Here is an 18,776-nt window from a genome sequence, read left to right as displayed (position 1 = left end):
GAAAGGAAGGTTTATGTTGACTGGAGTTCAAGCCCAAAAATTCCAAATTTATGTCAGGTGTTCCACAATTTCAAGTACCAAGGCATCATTGTCATATGATTTTACCAAAGCATCCTCTACATTCGCAGAGTTTCTCTGAGAAGAAGAATACTGTGCTAGTTCAAGATGGTTAAACATCTGCCACCAAGTTGGTGGTTTGAGGCGTCACTTTGTGGAATTTACTCATGATGAATGAAAATGAACTTTGTTTTTCCACATAAATATTTATTTAATCACGACCGTGGTTTCGACTCACTCCGTCATCCTCGGTTTATGTTGACTGTTCCTGAGGATGATGCAGTGCGTCGAAACCAAGGTCATGATTAAATAAATATTTATGTGAAAAAACGAAGTTCATTTTCATTCATCTGCCACCAATTCTGGAGATCCATGGTTAAATCCAGTCAAGGAAAATTATATTTCCTCTAAGGAATTTTGCTCTTCAATGAGCCCTTGTGGGTGACTCTGTAAAGGTTTGCTGCTGGGTAGTCCATAGTTATTCTGTTGATAATGGAAGTTTCTATGCTGAAAGCATGCTCTGTTATGGCAGTACTGATTGGTGTCAACCTCTTCATATTTCCCTTGGTGAACGTGAAGGCCTGCTTGCGTGCCGCCGCCATGTACGCCGTCTCAGGAGACCAGCTGCGTCAGAGCAAGGCGGCACGAGCCGGACTCAACCTCCCCGTGGGCCGATTTCACCGGTGGATGTGCGACGTTCGTCTTGGCAGGTTCATTCACGAGTGAGTCTCCTCACCCGTCCAACGTCACTCAACTCAATAGAAATGCAACAATCATATCCCCTCCCTCAGTGGAGACAACAAATTGTGCATCTGCTATCTAGGAAAGGACTTTGAGCATTGCACTCCATTTTAAATAATAAGTCTGAAGATGGGAAATTATATGGGATATGCCAAAAAAATTGCTTGGAAAATATCTCCAAAAGCAGTTTTTCAGTTGCGTTAGGCTATCTTAAACGAGGAGGAGAGCCGGTGTTAACCTACTGAGGACTAGGGTAGGAGGGATTTGATTCCCATGTGGGGGTGGTTTTGTAATGATGTCATTGTAACTGAAGGGTTGGGAGCTCTGGCATCAGCCCTGAGGTGGGGGAAGGTTCTTTATGGTCCATATGGACTGATTACGAGTGGAGCATTCAATGATTTGTGTCTATTGACGTGGGTTTAGCCAGCTGTGAGGAATAAGTGGCTGTATATGATGCCTGGATCTGTAACTTGAAGCATCTTCCTCCAGTGAAACTTTTCTCTCTTAGGATTTTTGCATTGGAAGTCTGCATCTCTGGAGAAACATTATTCCCCTGCAAAGTAGCTTTGGGAACTTGGTTTTTGGTATAATACCCTTGATGAGTCGACAGTGGCGTAGCCACGAATTTCATTTGGGGGGTCCAAAACCAGGGGGGGAAATTTTTTAAAAACAGGGTAACAAGTAATGGGTTTTAAATTAATTTTACCACTTTTCATAATCGAAAAACTTCATTTGTTAAAGAAATATTTTTAATTCATGATTTTTCAAAAAATTGTTTGTCTTTTATGAAGGAAAATGATTGTGTTTTTATATTTTGAGAGGGGTCCGGGCCCCCGGATTATGCCACTGCGAGTGGAGATGATAATAATTGCATTCAGTAAGAAATTACCAGTATCCAGGAAAGTCATTATATTGTTAACAACGATATGTTCAAGTATCTTGCCCATAATCGATGTTAATGATATTGGACGATAGGTAGCTCCCTGAGTCATGTCTGTTTCCCTTTTTGAATATTGGGATAATGTTTGTAATATTCCTTCGGTGTCATCTTTCATTCAGACAATGACTTCTTGAATGTTATCTCTAAGAATGATGCAATCTGTGGTGCTATCTCCTTGAGGACACATGCAGATATTCCCTCCGGACACAAAGATTTACTATTTGTATTGATTGTAGCTGATTAGTTATGTCATCGTGTTGAATAGTCTTTCATCGGTTCCTCAGCAAATGGAATTTCTAAATTACATGCATTATCATCTTTAGTACATACTATATACACTTTCTTTGTGGGAATTTAACGTGTTAGCTTTGCCATTATTTTTTGTGACAAGTTACAAGTCTGTATCAAATTACCAATCTACATTTGAAAAATTTCCCTGACTCTCTCCTGCATTTGACCAAAATAATCCTGGATCCGCCCCTGTATACAACTAACAGAACTTGCATCACTTTCTTGAGATCATGAGAAAGAGTTGATCATTGATATGTTGTGTGTGCAGGTATGCTGCTGTGTATTTGACGGCTGGTATTGAGAATCTGTTGGAGGATATTGTGTTGGCGTGCATCCCGTCCATCAGCTCGGGTGAGGAGGCGGTTGGTGATGGCGCCGACGGAGCCTCGCCCCCGCCCTTGCTCTCAGCCACCATGTTTGAGCATGCCATCGCCAACAACGGAGACCTGTGGGGCCTCCTGCAGCCGTACGCTCACCTCAACGCCGGAAGGACAGCCTCAGGTGGGTGAAAGGGAACAGGGTCACAGTTGCCAAGTGATGCGGGCCTCATGTGCAATCTGTGATTTTATGTTAGAAGATAAATGTCCCAGATGAAGAGTGGAATAATAGTGTGAGTGCTAATAAAATTGCTTAATTGTTAACTAGAGTTTTACCACTAAATATCATCCAAGTGTTTCATCATAAGTTGCACTGCTTTTCACTGACTCATTCAGAAGCAGAGCATGTTCCTTTCATATGTTCGATGCTTGGAGAAATACAGCTGGCACGAAACTTGGTGGAAAATAGATCTCTACTATAATAGTGTATGTTTAAGAAATTTGTATTTAATGGGTCAATGAAAAACTTGCACCCCCCAGGGTGTCTCATTTTGTGTATGTAGTCAACCAGATTAAGGAGGTACTTGTTTGTGGCAATTTGCCTTCCTTTCAGAGCGATTGGCTTCATGCTTTTGCACTGAACTATTAGTCCCATGAAAAGTGAGCTGTTGCCTGATATGATTCTGAAAAAATGCCGATATAATCTGCCAGGGTAAGATTCCCTATGATGCAGTAACTGGGAAACGTTTCTGAACATCTGAGCCAACTGACTGATTATGAAGTCACGTGATAAGGTCACAGGAATTGGAGCTTCTGATGATAAAATGAGGCATTCTGCTGATTAGTTTGTGTCTGTTGTAGGGGCGTTGGCTCTGCCGAGGTGGCCGAGCGAAAGCAGCGTCAGCAGCAGTGGGGTGAGCAGTGGCGCCAGCAGCACCGTTGGCACGACAACAGTCAAGACGTTGGAGCAGTCCCTCCTCACCACGTGCGTCGGGTCGGTGCAGGAGCTGTCGGAGCTGCTGGCGCGAGTGACGTCCAACAACGCCACGCCTTGTGCATCCACCCCTCAGCCCCACCTCTCCTCATCGTCGTCTTTGTCGTCGTCGTCGTCGTCGTGCTCCCCCCTCTCCAAGAGGGGCGTCACTCCGTCCTCCCCCACCTCTCCCACCCCCTCCTCAGCCACACCCGCCCTCTCCTGGATGCAATCCGCCCTCCACACGCTCTTCTACTTCATGCGATGCTCACAGGTGCGTGGCACAACCACTCCCCCAATTGATTTACTTAGCATTGACTGTGGGCCTAACGGCAGACTCTACATCTGTAAACCCCTCTCTCTCCGTGATGGGCTGCATTAACCATTGGTTCAGCATACAATCTGTGCTGATTTTGTCCTCTTTAAATTTTTGAAAGGCTCCAATTTTTTTTCAACTCTCTCAGTGTGCAATCAATCACTGTATTTGACAGCATGTAAGACACTCTGGCATACGAGATGCACCCTCATTTCAGTATGGGACACGCAAGAAAAAAATCTGCGCAAAGGCGTGGCACCCGAGCAACTCTAGTTGATTCTCTTCAGGTCTTGTACAATTGTAATTCGTAGCAGGATATTAAGTGAGTTGATAGAATAAATACTATCAAGCTCGTTCTTTATCTTGCTCCCAACTCCTTTAATATCTCAGAAGCAAGCAAAATGCTTCAATTGAATTATACATATGTATTAGTAAATATAATCGAGTCAATATTGAACATTAGTCCATGGAGGTCAAACCTTCTAACATGAGACTTGGCTGTTTTTTATTGAACTATTATTTTGGAACAAGGGTGCATCCTATATGCCGTCAAATACACTAGGTTATTTTACCCCAATATCGTTAATTATTCTCATTTTTAAAATACATAGCAGCATTAAAATGTTTTGATGCTCTTTAAACTGATTCCTCGTCTGTATGAGATGCCTGTTCGACATATGTGCAATAGTATTTCCTATATGAACTGTCCTCCGGAACAGATTGTTATGAAAGGTTGAAGAATCAATTCTTGAAATCTGGGACTGTGAGCTTGGCTGCCTCAAATGAATGAGGGGAAACAAAAATCTCCAATGACCTTAAGAACGTTATCCTCATCTGGAGTACACAACGAATCACAGGGTTTGTTTTGCAGAGTGGGAGAATTCACGGCTGTGATCTATCACAGTCTCATCTACGTTCATACATTCCACCCCACAATAGATGTGTGGCAGGGGGTTGTAAGGACAGTGGCTACGTATTTACAAAATAAAGAAAAGAAGGTGCTCACACGCTGCAGTGATTTGACTGTTGAGTTCCAAGGAGCATTTCTCATAAAGTCCTTTATTGTTATTGAGGGAATAAAGGATTCCTTTCCTATTCATTCAGCAAAATATCTCTCTCATTTAATCATTTCTGTTGGGCCGAGAAACATAGTCAGGTCTTAAGATAATGTTCTGCATATTGCTCTAAAGATTACCTGTTCTTAATTGCTCAGGCAATCTGAGCCTACCACCTAGACTATGAGTCTTTAGCGGCTCTGAGCCTAATTCATACAAAAGCTGTCTTAATGCCCTCAGTTGGGTGGTTGAAGCATCTTAGTGGTTGAGAGGTGAGCTCATAAGATGGTCCATGAGCCATAAATACTCAGTGCACAGACACAGTCATCCCATGAGGGGTGATGGGATATGGCTTAGACTGCCTGGGCTAACCTCACAATAGCACTCATAATCACTCAGGAAAAAAGTCCACTCAAGCATGCACAACTCCAGCGGAAACTTACTCAAACTTGAGCAATTGCATAGATGTGTGTTCTCATCTTTTTTTCACCCTGAATAAGCTCAAGTTTCTCCACGTAGTTAAGAACTCTTGAATTCCCGAGTGTTTTCAATGAGTGAATGTGTTACCATTAGCTGAAGCCAGAAAGCCTTAATGAGATCCACTAGCCCTTAGAAAGGATCCCTCACAGAGTACCTACCTATGCGTGTGTCTATGCATGAGAATGGTTTCTGGTTGACAAACTATGGTCAGTGACTGCATTGAATTTCCCCCATCCCCTTGAAACAACACATTTATTCAATCTGTACTATTGATGAAGGGTAATTTGTTGTAGCCCTATTGGAGCATTTTGTTTTTGGTCTTATAAATTCTTACTTTCCACTAATGCCTGAAACAAAGAATTCTAGAAATGCATTGAAGAAAAGTCTGATGATGGGACTTAACTTATTTATTTACTCTCTTAACTACACACCCACACTATGACTACGTCATGCATGGCACAAGCATGCCCTCTGCTGCCCTCTGGTGGGTCTCTCGACTATTTCATTTTACTGCCAGCAAGAATTTCCCTACCAAGGTGCTCCTGAATTCCAATTGTATTTTTCGTCACACCCTGATGAGAACATAAAACTATCACCACATTTCTCTGTATATAGTCCCCCCCTTAATTTTGAGACTTAAGTTTTAGGAAAATTGAAAAAAATGCATTTGAATATGGTCCCCCCTCTACTTTCACCATGGGCATCTTTAGAAAAAAGAGGTCTATATTCAGATACATATGGTAATTGTTGTAACATATTATACATAATGTATTATTTAAGATAACCAATTATTTTTTACTGAGTTGTTGCTTTTTGATGCTAAACAATTTTTTTGGTACATTTTATGCTAAAATAATGGGTTTATCCCTGATTTTCTGTGTTGCTTTCCATATTAATGATCTACACATCTAGTTAATGCATAATTACTTCTTTATTTAATTTTGGAGTGATTGATTGTTCTTTGGCATTTTTTAAATGAGTATGAGATATATTTTTTTTACTGTAAATCGAAGGAGTTGGTATTGGCAATAAATTATGTGGTTGAAGAAGTTAATTAAGTGAAATTTTTCCAATTTCAAATGTTATGCACATTCAGGCTTTAATTGTATGCAATAAATAGTTTTTTTTTTTTAAGTTAAGGCCACTATTCTTAAGGGTATTAGTAATCAGATGGCATTGTGCTATGTGTATAGCAAGTACTTTTATTTGGCTATCTTTGAGCTGCATTGTTGCTGTGCTGAGTGTAATGAGTGCCATTTGCTTTTGTGCGCAGTTGGAGCACGCAGAGCAGGCCGCAGCCGCCTCCTCCCCTCCCCTCCTCTCCCCCCCACCCCTTCTTCCCTCGGTGCACCCCCCACCCATCCAGGAGCTGTCCTACGAGCGACCCTACGTTGTCCTGCCCCCCCTCGCAGAGTGGGTGCGTGTTGCGTCCGCACACGCTGAACACCGGCTCGCGCCTGCCGTGGACGCAGACGATGTGATGCAGGCAGCGCGCCTCTTGCTGCCCGGCGTCGACTGCCCGGTGCGGTCTCTCCTCGACCCCCTGCCAGCCGTCACCTCGGCGACAGCGTGAGTATGCGTGCGTCTTTCAAACTCATTTGAAACCTGGAATGTGAGGCAATTTTATTGTGCCTGGGAAGTCGTGCAGGTATATCGCAGGGAGAATGAGCTCATGTACATATAGTGTGGAAAAATGATTAATAGTTATTTTAAAAGTCAAGTGTGGATTTTTCCTCATTTCCTTTCGTGTACATGCAGCAACTACCGTGGAACCTCAAGCTATCATTTTTTTAACTCTAGGAGGATGGGAGACGCTACCTAGAAGGATGGCTAGGGGTCATTTCACCCCCAAAATGTTTTTTGGAATAAAACACTTCATTTTTATCCAATATTCAGTTCTATCGTATAAATTGTGAAGTCAGTTCATTAAAAGCACTTTTTAACATTATTAAATATTATTTCTTATGTCAAAAATTAATAACAATTATTTTTAAATATCGTAAATTTAACCTCATTTAGTAGTCAATTATAAATCTAACCATGAAAATACATGCATTCAATACAAAAGTTGTGTTTAATATCTTAACAATAGGCACAGTTGGTTTACAAAATTTGCATAAAAATTTAAAAAATTATTTCTTTGTTATAGGTACATCACAGAACGACAGTAATTTTTTACTGTCTGTTTGTGATGTTAAGTAAGTAAAGTTCTATTGTAGTTTTATTCTCATCTATTACAGTGAAGTCTTACTTTTACTGGGAATACCTCCTTACTTAATTCTACCAGAAAGTTATGGGAATTTATGAACATTATCACAACTTATTACATGCAGTAATTTCCCTCCCAGAGGAAATGACACCCCAGTGATGGGAATAGCTACGATGAGGAGAGTGTGCTTTGAGAGTTGTTTGTCTGATTGTGATACCTTGCGCAGGCACGAGGACTCGTTATGCTGTTCGCCGAGTGGGAGCGCAGCGCAGCCGAGGCGTTGGCACCTGGACGAGGTGGAGTGCGTGCGGCGCCTTAAGACGGACCTTGCGTTTCGCATGCTGGGGTCTGGCAGGACGGACCTCATTCCCCATGCCTTGCAACTCCTGCCATCCACCAAGGTGAGGCACGCATTCGCGCAGCAGCTGCATCCAAAATGTCAAGAATGCCTGGTGTTATTATGCTATGTACCATGCTTGTGTGTGACATAGAGATGGCAACGAAAACGTGAAAATGTCTCTATAATCAATGCGTGGTCATCCCCAAGCCTCACTGATTAAAGAGTCACGACTCCTACTTTAAATCCGACATCTAACTCATCCCATGCCTCCTGCACCATTTCTGCTGCATACACAGCAAAGGCGATAGTAGAATCTAGCCCACTGTGCCAGGGGAAAGGGGTAGTCCACTTTGCCCTGGCAATAGTATGGGATTCTTGCATCCTTTCCCTTATGTCCCTCTCCATACCCTAGAGGCATCATCGGCAGTGGCGTAGCCAGGAATTTCGTTTGGGGGGGTCCAAAACCAGGGGAAAAAATTTTTGAGAAACAGGGTACTAAGTAATGGGTTTTCAACTAATTTTAACACTTTCATAATTAAAAAAACTTCATTTGTTAAAAAAATATTTTGTAAATTCATGATTTTTCAATATTTTTTTTTATTTATTTTTTTTTTATTTTAAAGAAATATAACCACATACAGCATATGCCATTTTATAGTGGCCAGGTAACAATAGATAAATTAGAGGACGAAGACGCAATATAACATATAGAAAACAATAATTTCATTTACAAAAACAAAAGGACAACAAAAAACTGCAGTGACAGACTACTTCGGTGACAGATAGGATAGGGAAAGGCTTATGAAGGATTTCAATGGAAGTGCAAAGGGGTCGATGTGTGGAGGGAGTGAGTTCAACACAGAAGTAATGCGGTAGAAAAACGAACGTTTAGTGAGTGAAAGTCTAGGAATGGGCATGTGGATTAGGGGATGAGAACGGGTAGGGCGGGGTGGAACTTTAAAATTGATAAAAGAGAGCAATGCTGGGCAGTCGATGGTGGAATTGAGAATCTTATAAATAAGTTTTAAATCAGCTGTGAGCCTATGGGTAGTGAGATTAGGGATGGAGAGGGAGGAGAGAATAGCATTAGTGGACATGTTGCGTAAATGCGGTATTCTATTTTTTACTATATTGGCAAAGAAATTGCTGACTCAGTCCAGGGATGAGAGGTTGGTTTGTGAAGAGATAGACCAAATGGGACAAGAGTAGGTAAGAATTGGAAGAATGATAGATGAAAAAAAAGTTCGAAGTGCCTGGGGGTCTTTAATTTCAGTGAAACGGAACAGGAGTCCTAAGAGGGACATTGCTTTAGACTTGATGGATTGTATGTGCGGAGAAAAATTTAATTTATCATCAGTGATAATGCCTAGGTCCTTAGATGTTGATACACGTTTCAGCGAGTGATTAAAAATACTGTAGTCAAATTGATGAGTTATCTTCTTTAGGGAAATGGACATCACACTACATTTATCTGGGTTTAATGCAAGATTCCAGACATTACACCAATTCGATGTCTGACGTAAGGCATCTTGTAGGTCTTGGCAATCAGATGGTTTTTGAATTTCCTTGAACAATTTACAATCGTCAGCATAAAGGAGAGTTTGAGCTTGGGAAGAAGGTAGCAAAGAGGCAAGATCATCAATATACAAGTTAAACAGATAAGGACCAAGGACACTCCCCTGAGGAACCCCAGATGTCAGAGGAGACCAAGGAGAAGATGAGCCAGAAAGAATAACCCTTTGAGTTCGATTGTTGAGGAAGCTAGTTAGGAGACTTTTGAAATTACCAGAAATATTAAATCGTTCACCTAATTTGTGGAGGAGGAGGCTATGATTGATAGAGTCAAAAGCTTTGGAAAAATCCAGGAAAATGGTGTCTAACTGTGATTTATTATTAATGGAGTTAATGGCATTATGCTGAAAGACGGATAGGTTGGTCATGCATGAGCGACCCGGAAGAAAACCATGTTGATTATCAGAGAGATGAGGGGAGGTGAAGTAGTATAGTCGATTTAAGATTATTCTTTCACAAACAGAAGAGAGAACTGGAAGTAAGGAGATGGGTCTATAGTTTGATGCAACATTTTTTGGCCCGGTTTTATGAATGGGGATAACATTAGCAGTTTTCCATTGTGGTGGAAAAATGCCAAGGGAAAAGCATCGGTTTAAAAGCAAAGTTAAAGGAATGGAGAGTGATTCAGCACAATGGTGAACAAATATCGGACTCAGGCCATCAGGGCCTGATGAGCGTTGAAGGGGAATTTTGCGTAAATATTTAAGAACTTCAAGCGGGTCGGTTCGGATTTCAGAGAGGCAATTACTGGAAATGGGTGCAGGGAAGTGATCATGGGTGAGAGGTGGGGAAGAGAGGGGCGTCATGCATTCAGAGAAGAATTTGAGAAAGAGGGTCGTCCTGTTTTCTCCAACGGCATTAGCATTACCGTAAGAAACTATTTCAGGGATTCTAGGTTTACTGTGGCGGCGATTTACAAATGACCAAAATTTTCTTGGGTTGGTGGTAATGGATGAAGTGACATTCTGGGTGAACTCAGCATAGTCATGTTGAATGAGGACCTTTGAGTAGCGACGCAGGTCTTTGAATGAGCGAAGGGTATACTCGTTTGGGCAGGATTTGTAGAGGTACCATGCGCGGTTCTTATTTCCAAGAATACGCAAGGTCTCGGGCTTGAACCAGGAAGGAAATTTTCTGGTCCTGCGTTTTACCTTGGGCACACAGTCCTTAATGACACTTTCAATAACACTGTAGAGGTAGTCGACCGTTTCCTCAGGGGATAAAGACGATAGAACGCCCCAGGGGATGAGGTCGAGGCGGCGGTTGATGTCCTCCCAGCAAACTTTTGACCAGGCAGGGAGGGGAAACAAAGGACCATTGGGAGGTGCACGGGTTGTCCGGGAACGGCAGAAACGGTACTCGGCATCGAGGGATTCGTGGTCAGAAGCAAAGATATTTCGCCCCGGTGTAATTTCTTCTGGGGGAAGAGACGAAATAAGGAAATCCAGTGTTGCCAAATCGCGAGTATGGTGAAGATTATATTGAGAGAGTTTGAAGGCCAGCTATGAAATGGTCAAGAAAATAGCGATCGTGGACATTGAGCGGATGGCCACAATTTGGGGAGTCCCAACGGATTGATAGGTTAAAATCTCCCAAAAGAATAACATCACCAAGCTTCACAGCACTAAGAACTGAGTCCAAACAATTTTCTAATATTATGATGTCACTTGATTTGTTTTCTTTTATGTCACACATTTTGTTTTCTTTTATGAAGAAAAATAACTGTGCTTTTATATTTTGGTGGGGGCCCACCCTGGCTACGCCACTGACCATCGGGCTCCTTAATTGCAGTGGTCGCCTACTTCCTTTTCCCTCTACTTTGAGGTTTGCGTATAAAAGTCCCTGATCTTTGAGCCCAGCCTCTTAGATTTTATCCATGATATTTTTACATCAGTTGTACATGAAAGAATTCAATCAAAACCAGAAGTCATTGTCAAATGGATGGTGGCATACAGTAGTCCAAATTATTAGGAGGGCTGAACAAGCCTTCAATGGTTGCATGGTTGACAAAGGAAGTATCAGTCACCATCAAACCTCTTTATAGCAAACTTCTTGTGACTAGGAACACATTTTATTATAAAGGGGTGTTTGTTGGGTAGAAGTTAAAAAGCTGTAATGCAATAAAAATTCATTAGTGGATGAATGATTAGTATTTGGCTATTTGCTGAGCAGATTTTGTTGCTCAAATTTAGAAGCTAAAAATCTTGATCATTGAAGACTATTCATGAATTTTAACTTCCATCAGAAGAGCCCTCTTTTTACCCTCAATATTATGTCATGGACATGTTACTTCTATGGCTAAGATGACTCATCCATTAACATAAACTGAAATACAAAACAACAGTGGTGAGCCATTTACTAAAATTCCTTTTCCAAAAGTTGTCTAATTTCAAACGTGTTAACATCAAAATGTGCATTTTGATGGTCTTTTCCCAGAAGATTGATGGCATCCAATATGAGGCAAATTTTTTTATAAATGCCCCAAAACAGTAAAGCTAATTCTTTGTGAAGAGCTGAATTTATTTTCCCACTAATTTCCCATAAAATAGCCTTAAGATGCTGTGGCTGAATACAATTTGAGCATGACCCAGTGAGTGGTTTCCTTGTCTTAAACCCATCAGGCCAACACGGTCAATGAGTCTGGTTTCACGCCATTGATGCTGGCCTGCCTGCGTGGTGACGAAGGCATGGTGACCGCCCTGCTTCAGAAGGGTGGGATGGTTGGGGTGCACCACGCACAGTGTGCTGGTGCTGACCCAAACACGGAGACAGGTGCATCGTGTGCTGGCGCTCACCCTGAGACTCGCCATTGGACGGCGCTCACGTACGTGGCGCTCCAGGGGAGGCTGTCGATCGCCAGGGCGCTGCTCGAGTCGGGCAACTGCTGCGTGGAAGGAGGAGCCAGCCTCAGCGGGGATGTATGCACCGAGACGCCACTGCAGGTGAGTGAGTGAGAACGACCCCTTCTTTTTGCCATCCAACGCAGGTTATTTCTGGGAACTTGGAAGATTTGCCATGGTGGTTGAAAACTTTTTTGGATTATTTCACGGAGTCAGTGTTTGGGTGGCCCAAGGAGGTTGTAAATACGTACCTGGAGGGGGCACCACTGGTTTCGAAAGTGGAGCAAAGTGTGGGGGGTGCTTGGGTAGGACGCCCACTTTGACAACAAAACATTGACCATCCCATCAGGGTCGATGCTTACTATTTGGTGAAATTTTTGGTCATAACTCATTAATACATTAAAATAACTTATGGAATGCATAATTTAAACCTTTTTTTTCTTACTTCATGGCTAGGCTTCGCAAAGTTATGACTCAAACATTTTTTCCCTGGGAAAAATTATTATCAATCACCACAGTTACGTTCCACAATCAGCTCAGCTGATAGTAAAATTTTACGAGAGTAAACTAGTCATTTACCTGCACTGATACTGGTATTTAATTTTATTGTAGCCAACGGAAATCTAACAATCACAGTAATAAAGTATATTTGGCATATTTTCAAGGATGTCCCCACCAGTACAGTGTCTAACAGAAATAAGAGTTTATATAACATTAATAGAAGTATTGCGAATGATGGGAAAATTCCGATGACAATCACCAGCGAAATACTAATGATTTTGGTAGCACTTTTCACTTAATGTAGTTCATTTTCAGGACAAAACTTAGCCACCTCAAAATATCAGTCGGAGACAAAGTCCAAAAATTGTCAAACCAAGATGGTGGGACTTTGACCACTCCAAAAACTCAAAATAACAGCGCCTCCCGATGAAATCAATTGATTCGGCTTTAAATTTGTGAAAATCCATGTTGGAATGAAAAATAAACAACCTTTGCAACTTTTCACTGGAAAGTTTTATTGGTACGACATGTTTCAACGCTGAACAACGAGTCGGACTAATAAAAATTTCCAGTGAAAAGTTACTGCGCCTCCAGATATTTACAACCTCCTTTGGGAGGCCCAAACGTTTCCCGACCAGAACTGGAGAGTAAGAATTTTGTGCTTGGTACCAACACGTGGAGATAAAGGGCTGAAGCATACTATGTTTCACTTGTGGTAGGTGGCAATACTAAACTTAACAGTTGGTGCAAGTGATTCGATGCTGAATTTGCGGAAGTAGGGGGTGTTATACTTGTGCATTATAGGCTGGAGAAGGGGTGGGGGGAAGGGGTCCTGGGTGAATCTCACCCAATCTCATTAAGGGGAGAAGAGGGATCTTGGCAAACTTCATGAAGAAACCTTGAAAAATTGAGAGAAAGCAATGTTCAATTAAGTAAAACATGTTTATACTCTAAAGTATGGCTGAATTGTATACAATTTCTTTCTGCAAAGGTGGCTGCTGGATCAGGAAACCTGGAAATGGTGTCGTTGTTGCTGTCACATGGAGCGCATCCGTTCCTCTCCACACTCCTCAAGGATTCGTTGTGCTATTCAGGAGCTGCGCAGAGGGGCTGCTACAGGTGTGTTCAAATACTCACGTTCTATGCCTTTGATCTCTTTTTTTCTAGGTCATGTATTTGAATTAAGTATAACTTTTCTATTACCAGGCAGATATACATTTAAAGTTTCTAAGAATTTGTGCTCAATTTGAACATAAAGGAAAAATTACCAATATTTTCATACCAATAAGCTTAAAGCTCTCAGCACAACCTGAAGGTCTATTGGAAGATACTTAAAATTGTTTTAATAGATTAATATGAAAAGTTGGACCTTTTAAGAGACCTAAAATTAATGTGTGGCCTTATTAATCAATACCATGTGACTGTAATACTTTGACTGTGGAGTATGAAAGGAATGAAGAATGATCTGTGTTATTTGATGGTTAAATAATTTAAATCATTTTAATTTTCATTCATTGCATTCCCCAAGTGGAAGTGACTACACAAGTTGTGCCAAATGGCTACAAATGCAGTGTATGTGCCAACACAGCCTGTGTAGCCATCTGTGAAGGCTCTTCCTCTTGGGCAGTGTGCATGGACAAAATTTTACACTCTGCTGATTATAGGGCACTAATGGCTCAGTGTTCCCTCCATGTTGCCAGTGACTAAAATTAAGAAAATTGCCACTTCTAGTCCCAAGTTGTCCTCCTAATAGCCATAATGGCATTTTATTTTTATGGCATTGGATGTGTACTGAAGTTAACTCGCAGTCATTGTTATACTAGCACACTTAGGGGCCCAAAGGAAGTGTAAGGGGGTAAGAGGGGAGGGTATTACAAGAGAAGAGAAAAAGCTTGGGACCCAATGAGGGCTCTTAGTCCATACAGCATAGATGGTCGCAAACTAGCATATAGGTTATGCGAAAAAAATGTGATATTATGTATGTAAAAACTGAATAAACCTTGTGTACAAATGGTCATAAGTCCACCACAGACCGGATGATGCTTGTGTAAGCCAAAGGAACTAAATAAGGAGATTGTTGTAGTTATTCCATTATCCACCTGGGCCTATAGGCAACTGTTGTACAGTGTTTGGTTCTGACTCTACTGCTTAAAGTACAGTATTTTGATGAAAAATTTGTCATTTAGTCAACTTTTCAAAAATCCATAATTTGCCTTTAATGCTTCTTGGGGTGTTTAATGTTTTTGATTCTTAAATTCCTACAATTATTTTTCTGATGGTTTTCTTTGATAATTCACATAAAGTTTTGATTTTCATTGGTAAAGTATTGTTTAAAAATTGGAACATAAACTTAAAATCTCCATTTATAAGCACTCAATTTTTTATAAATGTATTGTGCGTATCTTATGTTCCTGTCCAAATGTTTTCCATCATAGTTCTTGTTTTATAAAAGAGTATTGAATTGGGGGTTGAAATTCCAATTCCTGCTGTCCCTGTCTGCAGTGCCATCTCGGTGGCTGCTGCCCATGGCCAGCGTGCTGTGCTCCACAAGCTCCTCTCACACCCACTGTCTGCGCCTGGGAGCGGACACCACGACGTCCTCTCCCTCGAGGAGATCCTAGCAGAGGGAGCCACCACGGCCAACGCGTCACAGCCATCCCTCACCAATGACAACCAGTGGCGCTCCACCAATCGTGCCCAGGTTTGTGTCCACTCATCATCTCATGAAAGAAAGAAACATCCGTTCTTAATGCTGAATTGTCAGATTGAGTGAAAGATCATTAATTTGCTAATTGGTGAAAAAATAGCCAATGAGCCAGTATAAGACCGCTCTAATCACTGCAGTTTGGCTTTGGTTGTCCAAAAAAGAGAATTTTATTTCCAGAACGCAAATCTATTGATTTGTGATTCAATCAATGGCAAAAACGACTTGTGCTGTCCATTCCACTACCTTACATCTCTGTGGGGCGAATGAGGCGGAGAAAGTTACATCTCGAAGCAGGTGCGTACGGATCATTACTGATTGAGCTAACTATGTAGCAGCTTAACTTTATGGGGAGAAAAACGTTTTCTTTAGAAAGGCAGGAGTTGTTCAGAAAATTGGTCCATTGCCCAGAGTTTGGCTATTTTGTTATTCACATTCTATTGGACACTCAACCATTTGTGTGCATTTGAGAAGGCAAATTAATGATCATGTTTTTTCAAGTACGAGTGATAGAATTGTCTTATGGATGGTAATTAGGAATAAAAACGTGTATTGTCATTCCCTTTGTAATTATTAAATTACAGTGATAAATATGATTAATATAGAACACCACATGTTGTGAAGTAGAATTCAAAGAAAAGATCTGCAGAAGAACAGTGCAACTAATACTGGGCTTCCTCCTTTGGAAAGGGCAAGTGAAGGAATGGCAACTTATTGAGCAGACAGTGAACAACACACTGTGAGTAGAATTTGAATCGATGGGGCTCAAATCATCAATGTCTTCCCAGCAAACCATCATAGCTGCTACCCCACGGAGAATGGCTCATGTTTTCTGTTTTCCTGTTATCATTCAAGTCAAATTCAAGCAGAATGAAGCACAAGGAAGTAGCCTCTGCTCGTAATCTAGCTATCAATCAGGACTGTTTATTTGAGCTTATCATGTAAACGTGTGTAAGAGATTCACATTTTTTCCCAGAAATTATTGCAGCCGAAAATGGGGATGCATCTCTTACGCGAATTTCTTATCTGTCCCCCCTCCCCTAGTTACAAGTCCAAAGGGAACTGAGTGGCCTTGGTTTTCAGCATGAGTCAGTAATCTGAAACGCTAGGTAAAAAAAATGGCAGGCAGGGGAGTTTCTCCCTTAGTGACATATTTTTACAATGAACCTGTTTTCGTTTCTTACTTGTAAGCATCATGCCGTCGCATTGGTACCTCAGAGATGAACCTTAATAATTGCTTAATTTACTGCTACAAGTAGGTATCCCACGGAATTTATACTGCAAATAGTAATCACATATCAAACATAGAGAAATGCATATTTTTGAAGGACCTGGTTAATAGTCAACATCTGTCTTGCCGAGTGATTTTCATTATGCTAAGGGCCTGATTTGTCAAAAATCATCTTCAGACGCTATTATGAGGATTATTGCAATTGAAAATTATATTGGCATGAAAATCTGCGGTTTAAAAAATTCAAATGAGTGTGTACATTGTTGGACTAAATGGCAGATAAAAGAAATTGGAAATGCTTGTAAGTGAAGAGCGCTGAAGGAGAGGTCGAGGGGAAGGAGTGCGCTCCCTCCGTCTTTCAAGCAACGAGGCTACAAGTGAAGAAGCAAGGGAAGAACACGTCCAATCTTGAATGTGACGTCGTTGCCTTCAAAGCAAAGGGGCGAAGACACAGCAATGTGATTTGTTTCTTTGGTAATTGTGCTGTTTGAACTATTTTGAATATTAGTAGCCTTGTTGTAACTATTAAGCTTTGTTTTCTATTTTTATTTTTTAAAATTTTATTCCCAAACCACCCCATACAGCTCATATATGCCATTTTATGTCGGGGTATTCAGAAAATCTAACAATTAAGTGTACACCAGCAACCATGCCCTGGAAAGGGGAAACTTTCCCAGGCGGGACTCGAACCCATGACCTCTTGTTTGGCATGCGATGACTTTACCCCACCACCTCTGAGGCTGGCCAGTCAATCAATTAGAGCTTAAAACACTTAAATGCTGTCAGATATGCGTCTCGTTAGGTCTCATTCTTTGTGACTCATTTGGCTTCCAGATATTGGGAGAATTGAAGCTGGTAGACCGGAAAAGGTCAGTCGGTGAGACTGGGTAAGGACGACACATGCTACCATTGTTCCCATGTGACTTGGTATTTTCCTTGGAGGCAAGTGATTTATGGTGTGTGGAGTCTCGGAGGCAAGTGATTTATGGTGTGTGGAGTCTCGGAAAGAAAAAAAACAGCATATGCATTGGCTTATGGAGAGCCAGGGATGAATTTGTGAAATCTACTTATTATCTTACAGTGCTGAGATTCCCATGATTTTTGTGCAATCTCTCGGGAAGGTTCATGCTATGTGCTTGTCGTGTTTTGCCTTAAAATTTCCCACAGCTGGAAGTCTATGGCGATACTCCTACGAGAGCTTTAAAAAAAATTGTTCATAAGTTGGACAAGCAACGGCATATGCGAAGAGAGGATCGAAACTCTTTCTACTCCCTCTTATGAGACGTTACATGCACGAAAGCATTGATTTAAAATTTCGGATTCAGATTCAATTCCTTCAACGAATTTGAATCTGAAGTACAAGGTGAAAGGCAATCCAACTCAATCATCCCTGGTAAGCATCATAAGGTTAAGACTAGAAGTGAATACCTACTTATCTCCGAGTGCCTTACATATTGTGTAAATTTAGCTGAAAAATGCCGTGTAAATATTAAGTATTGTAGGTGGAAATTTTGATAACCGTTGAAAGCCGAGGCATACGTCTGCAACACCACGCAATGGGATTAAATGATGCAGCAAAATTTTTTTTCTTTCGCTCCGATGCTCAAAATAGGGGTGCGTCTCTTACAAGCATTCACGCGGTAATTCATTAAGTATCTGGTTTTGGGATCAGGAGAAGGAGAACTACACACTACGTGAGGATACAGAGGCTGGCTGAATCAAAGATCCCGGCGCTGAATTTGTGGGAGAACTCTGTCAAAGAAGCAACACCTGATGGACTCATTCCATTCTTAGTGCAATTAAAAAGAATGCCCTAGCTAGATGGGATGAATTGAAACAGGAGATGCATATTATTCCCAGTCATGAGCTATTTTTGTCCATCCATCGCCCTGTAGTTAAAATGGCAGTAGTAAGATCAGGTTATTTTCTCTCCGAAGGAGAGTGATTTAAAACCCATCTGAATGCTTCTTGTCTCGAAACTTCTGTATTGTTGATCTTCTATTGCAGTTTTGTTGAAACTTTTGGTGCAAATGCTGCCATGAAGTGCTAACATGTCCTCGAATTTGGAACATTCTTGTTACTTGTGTCAGTGAAGGGCTAAGCTTTAGCTTTGAACTAACACCACTTATTACATTGTGTTTGGAATTGGAACGGCCACTTGGAGGAAATATAGTCTTTGATGCTGTATTTGTCTTTGTGCTTGAGTACT

The 18,776-nt window shown here is 41.3% G+C and overlaps 1 protein-coding gene across 1 annotated transcript in view; it reads left to right on the top strand.

Moving 5' to 3' along the window:
• Positions 1 to 18,776, top strand: part of LOC124162500 (ankyrin repeat and BTB/POZ domain-containing protein 2) — a 113,242-nt gene that overhangs the window by 72,344 nt on the left and 22,122 nt on the right. Inside the window, exons 8-15 of the mRNA XM_046539064.1 lie at positions 637 to 779; positions 2,298 to 2,530; positions 3,208 to 3,593; positions 6,444 to 6,739; positions 7,606 to 7,780; positions 11,913 to 12,233; positions 13,624 to 13,751; positions 15,135 to 15,333. Coding sequence (XP_046395020.1) covers positions 637 to 779; positions 2,298 to 2,530; positions 3,208 to 3,593; positions 6,444 to 6,739; positions 7,606 to 7,780; positions 11,913 to 12,233; positions 13,624 to 13,751; positions 15,135 to 15,333 — 1,881 coding nt within the window. The remainder of the gene's footprint in view (positions 1 to 636; positions 780 to 2,297; positions 2,531 to 3,207; positions 3,594 to 6,443; positions 6,740 to 7,605; positions 7,781 to 11,912; positions 12,234 to 13,623; positions 13,752 to 15,134; positions 15,334 to 18,776) is intronic.

The sequence above is a fragment of the Ischnura elegans genome, chromosome 7 (assembly GCF_921293095.1).
Source record: "Ischnura elegans chromosome 7, ioIscEleg1.1, whole genome shotgun sequence".
NCBI lineage: Eukaryota > Metazoa > Arthropoda > Insecta > Odonata > Coenagrionidae > Ischnura > Ischnura elegans.
The sequence above is the reverse complement of the archived record's forward strand: the minus strand, read 5'-3'. Positions and strand labels throughout refer to the sequence as shown.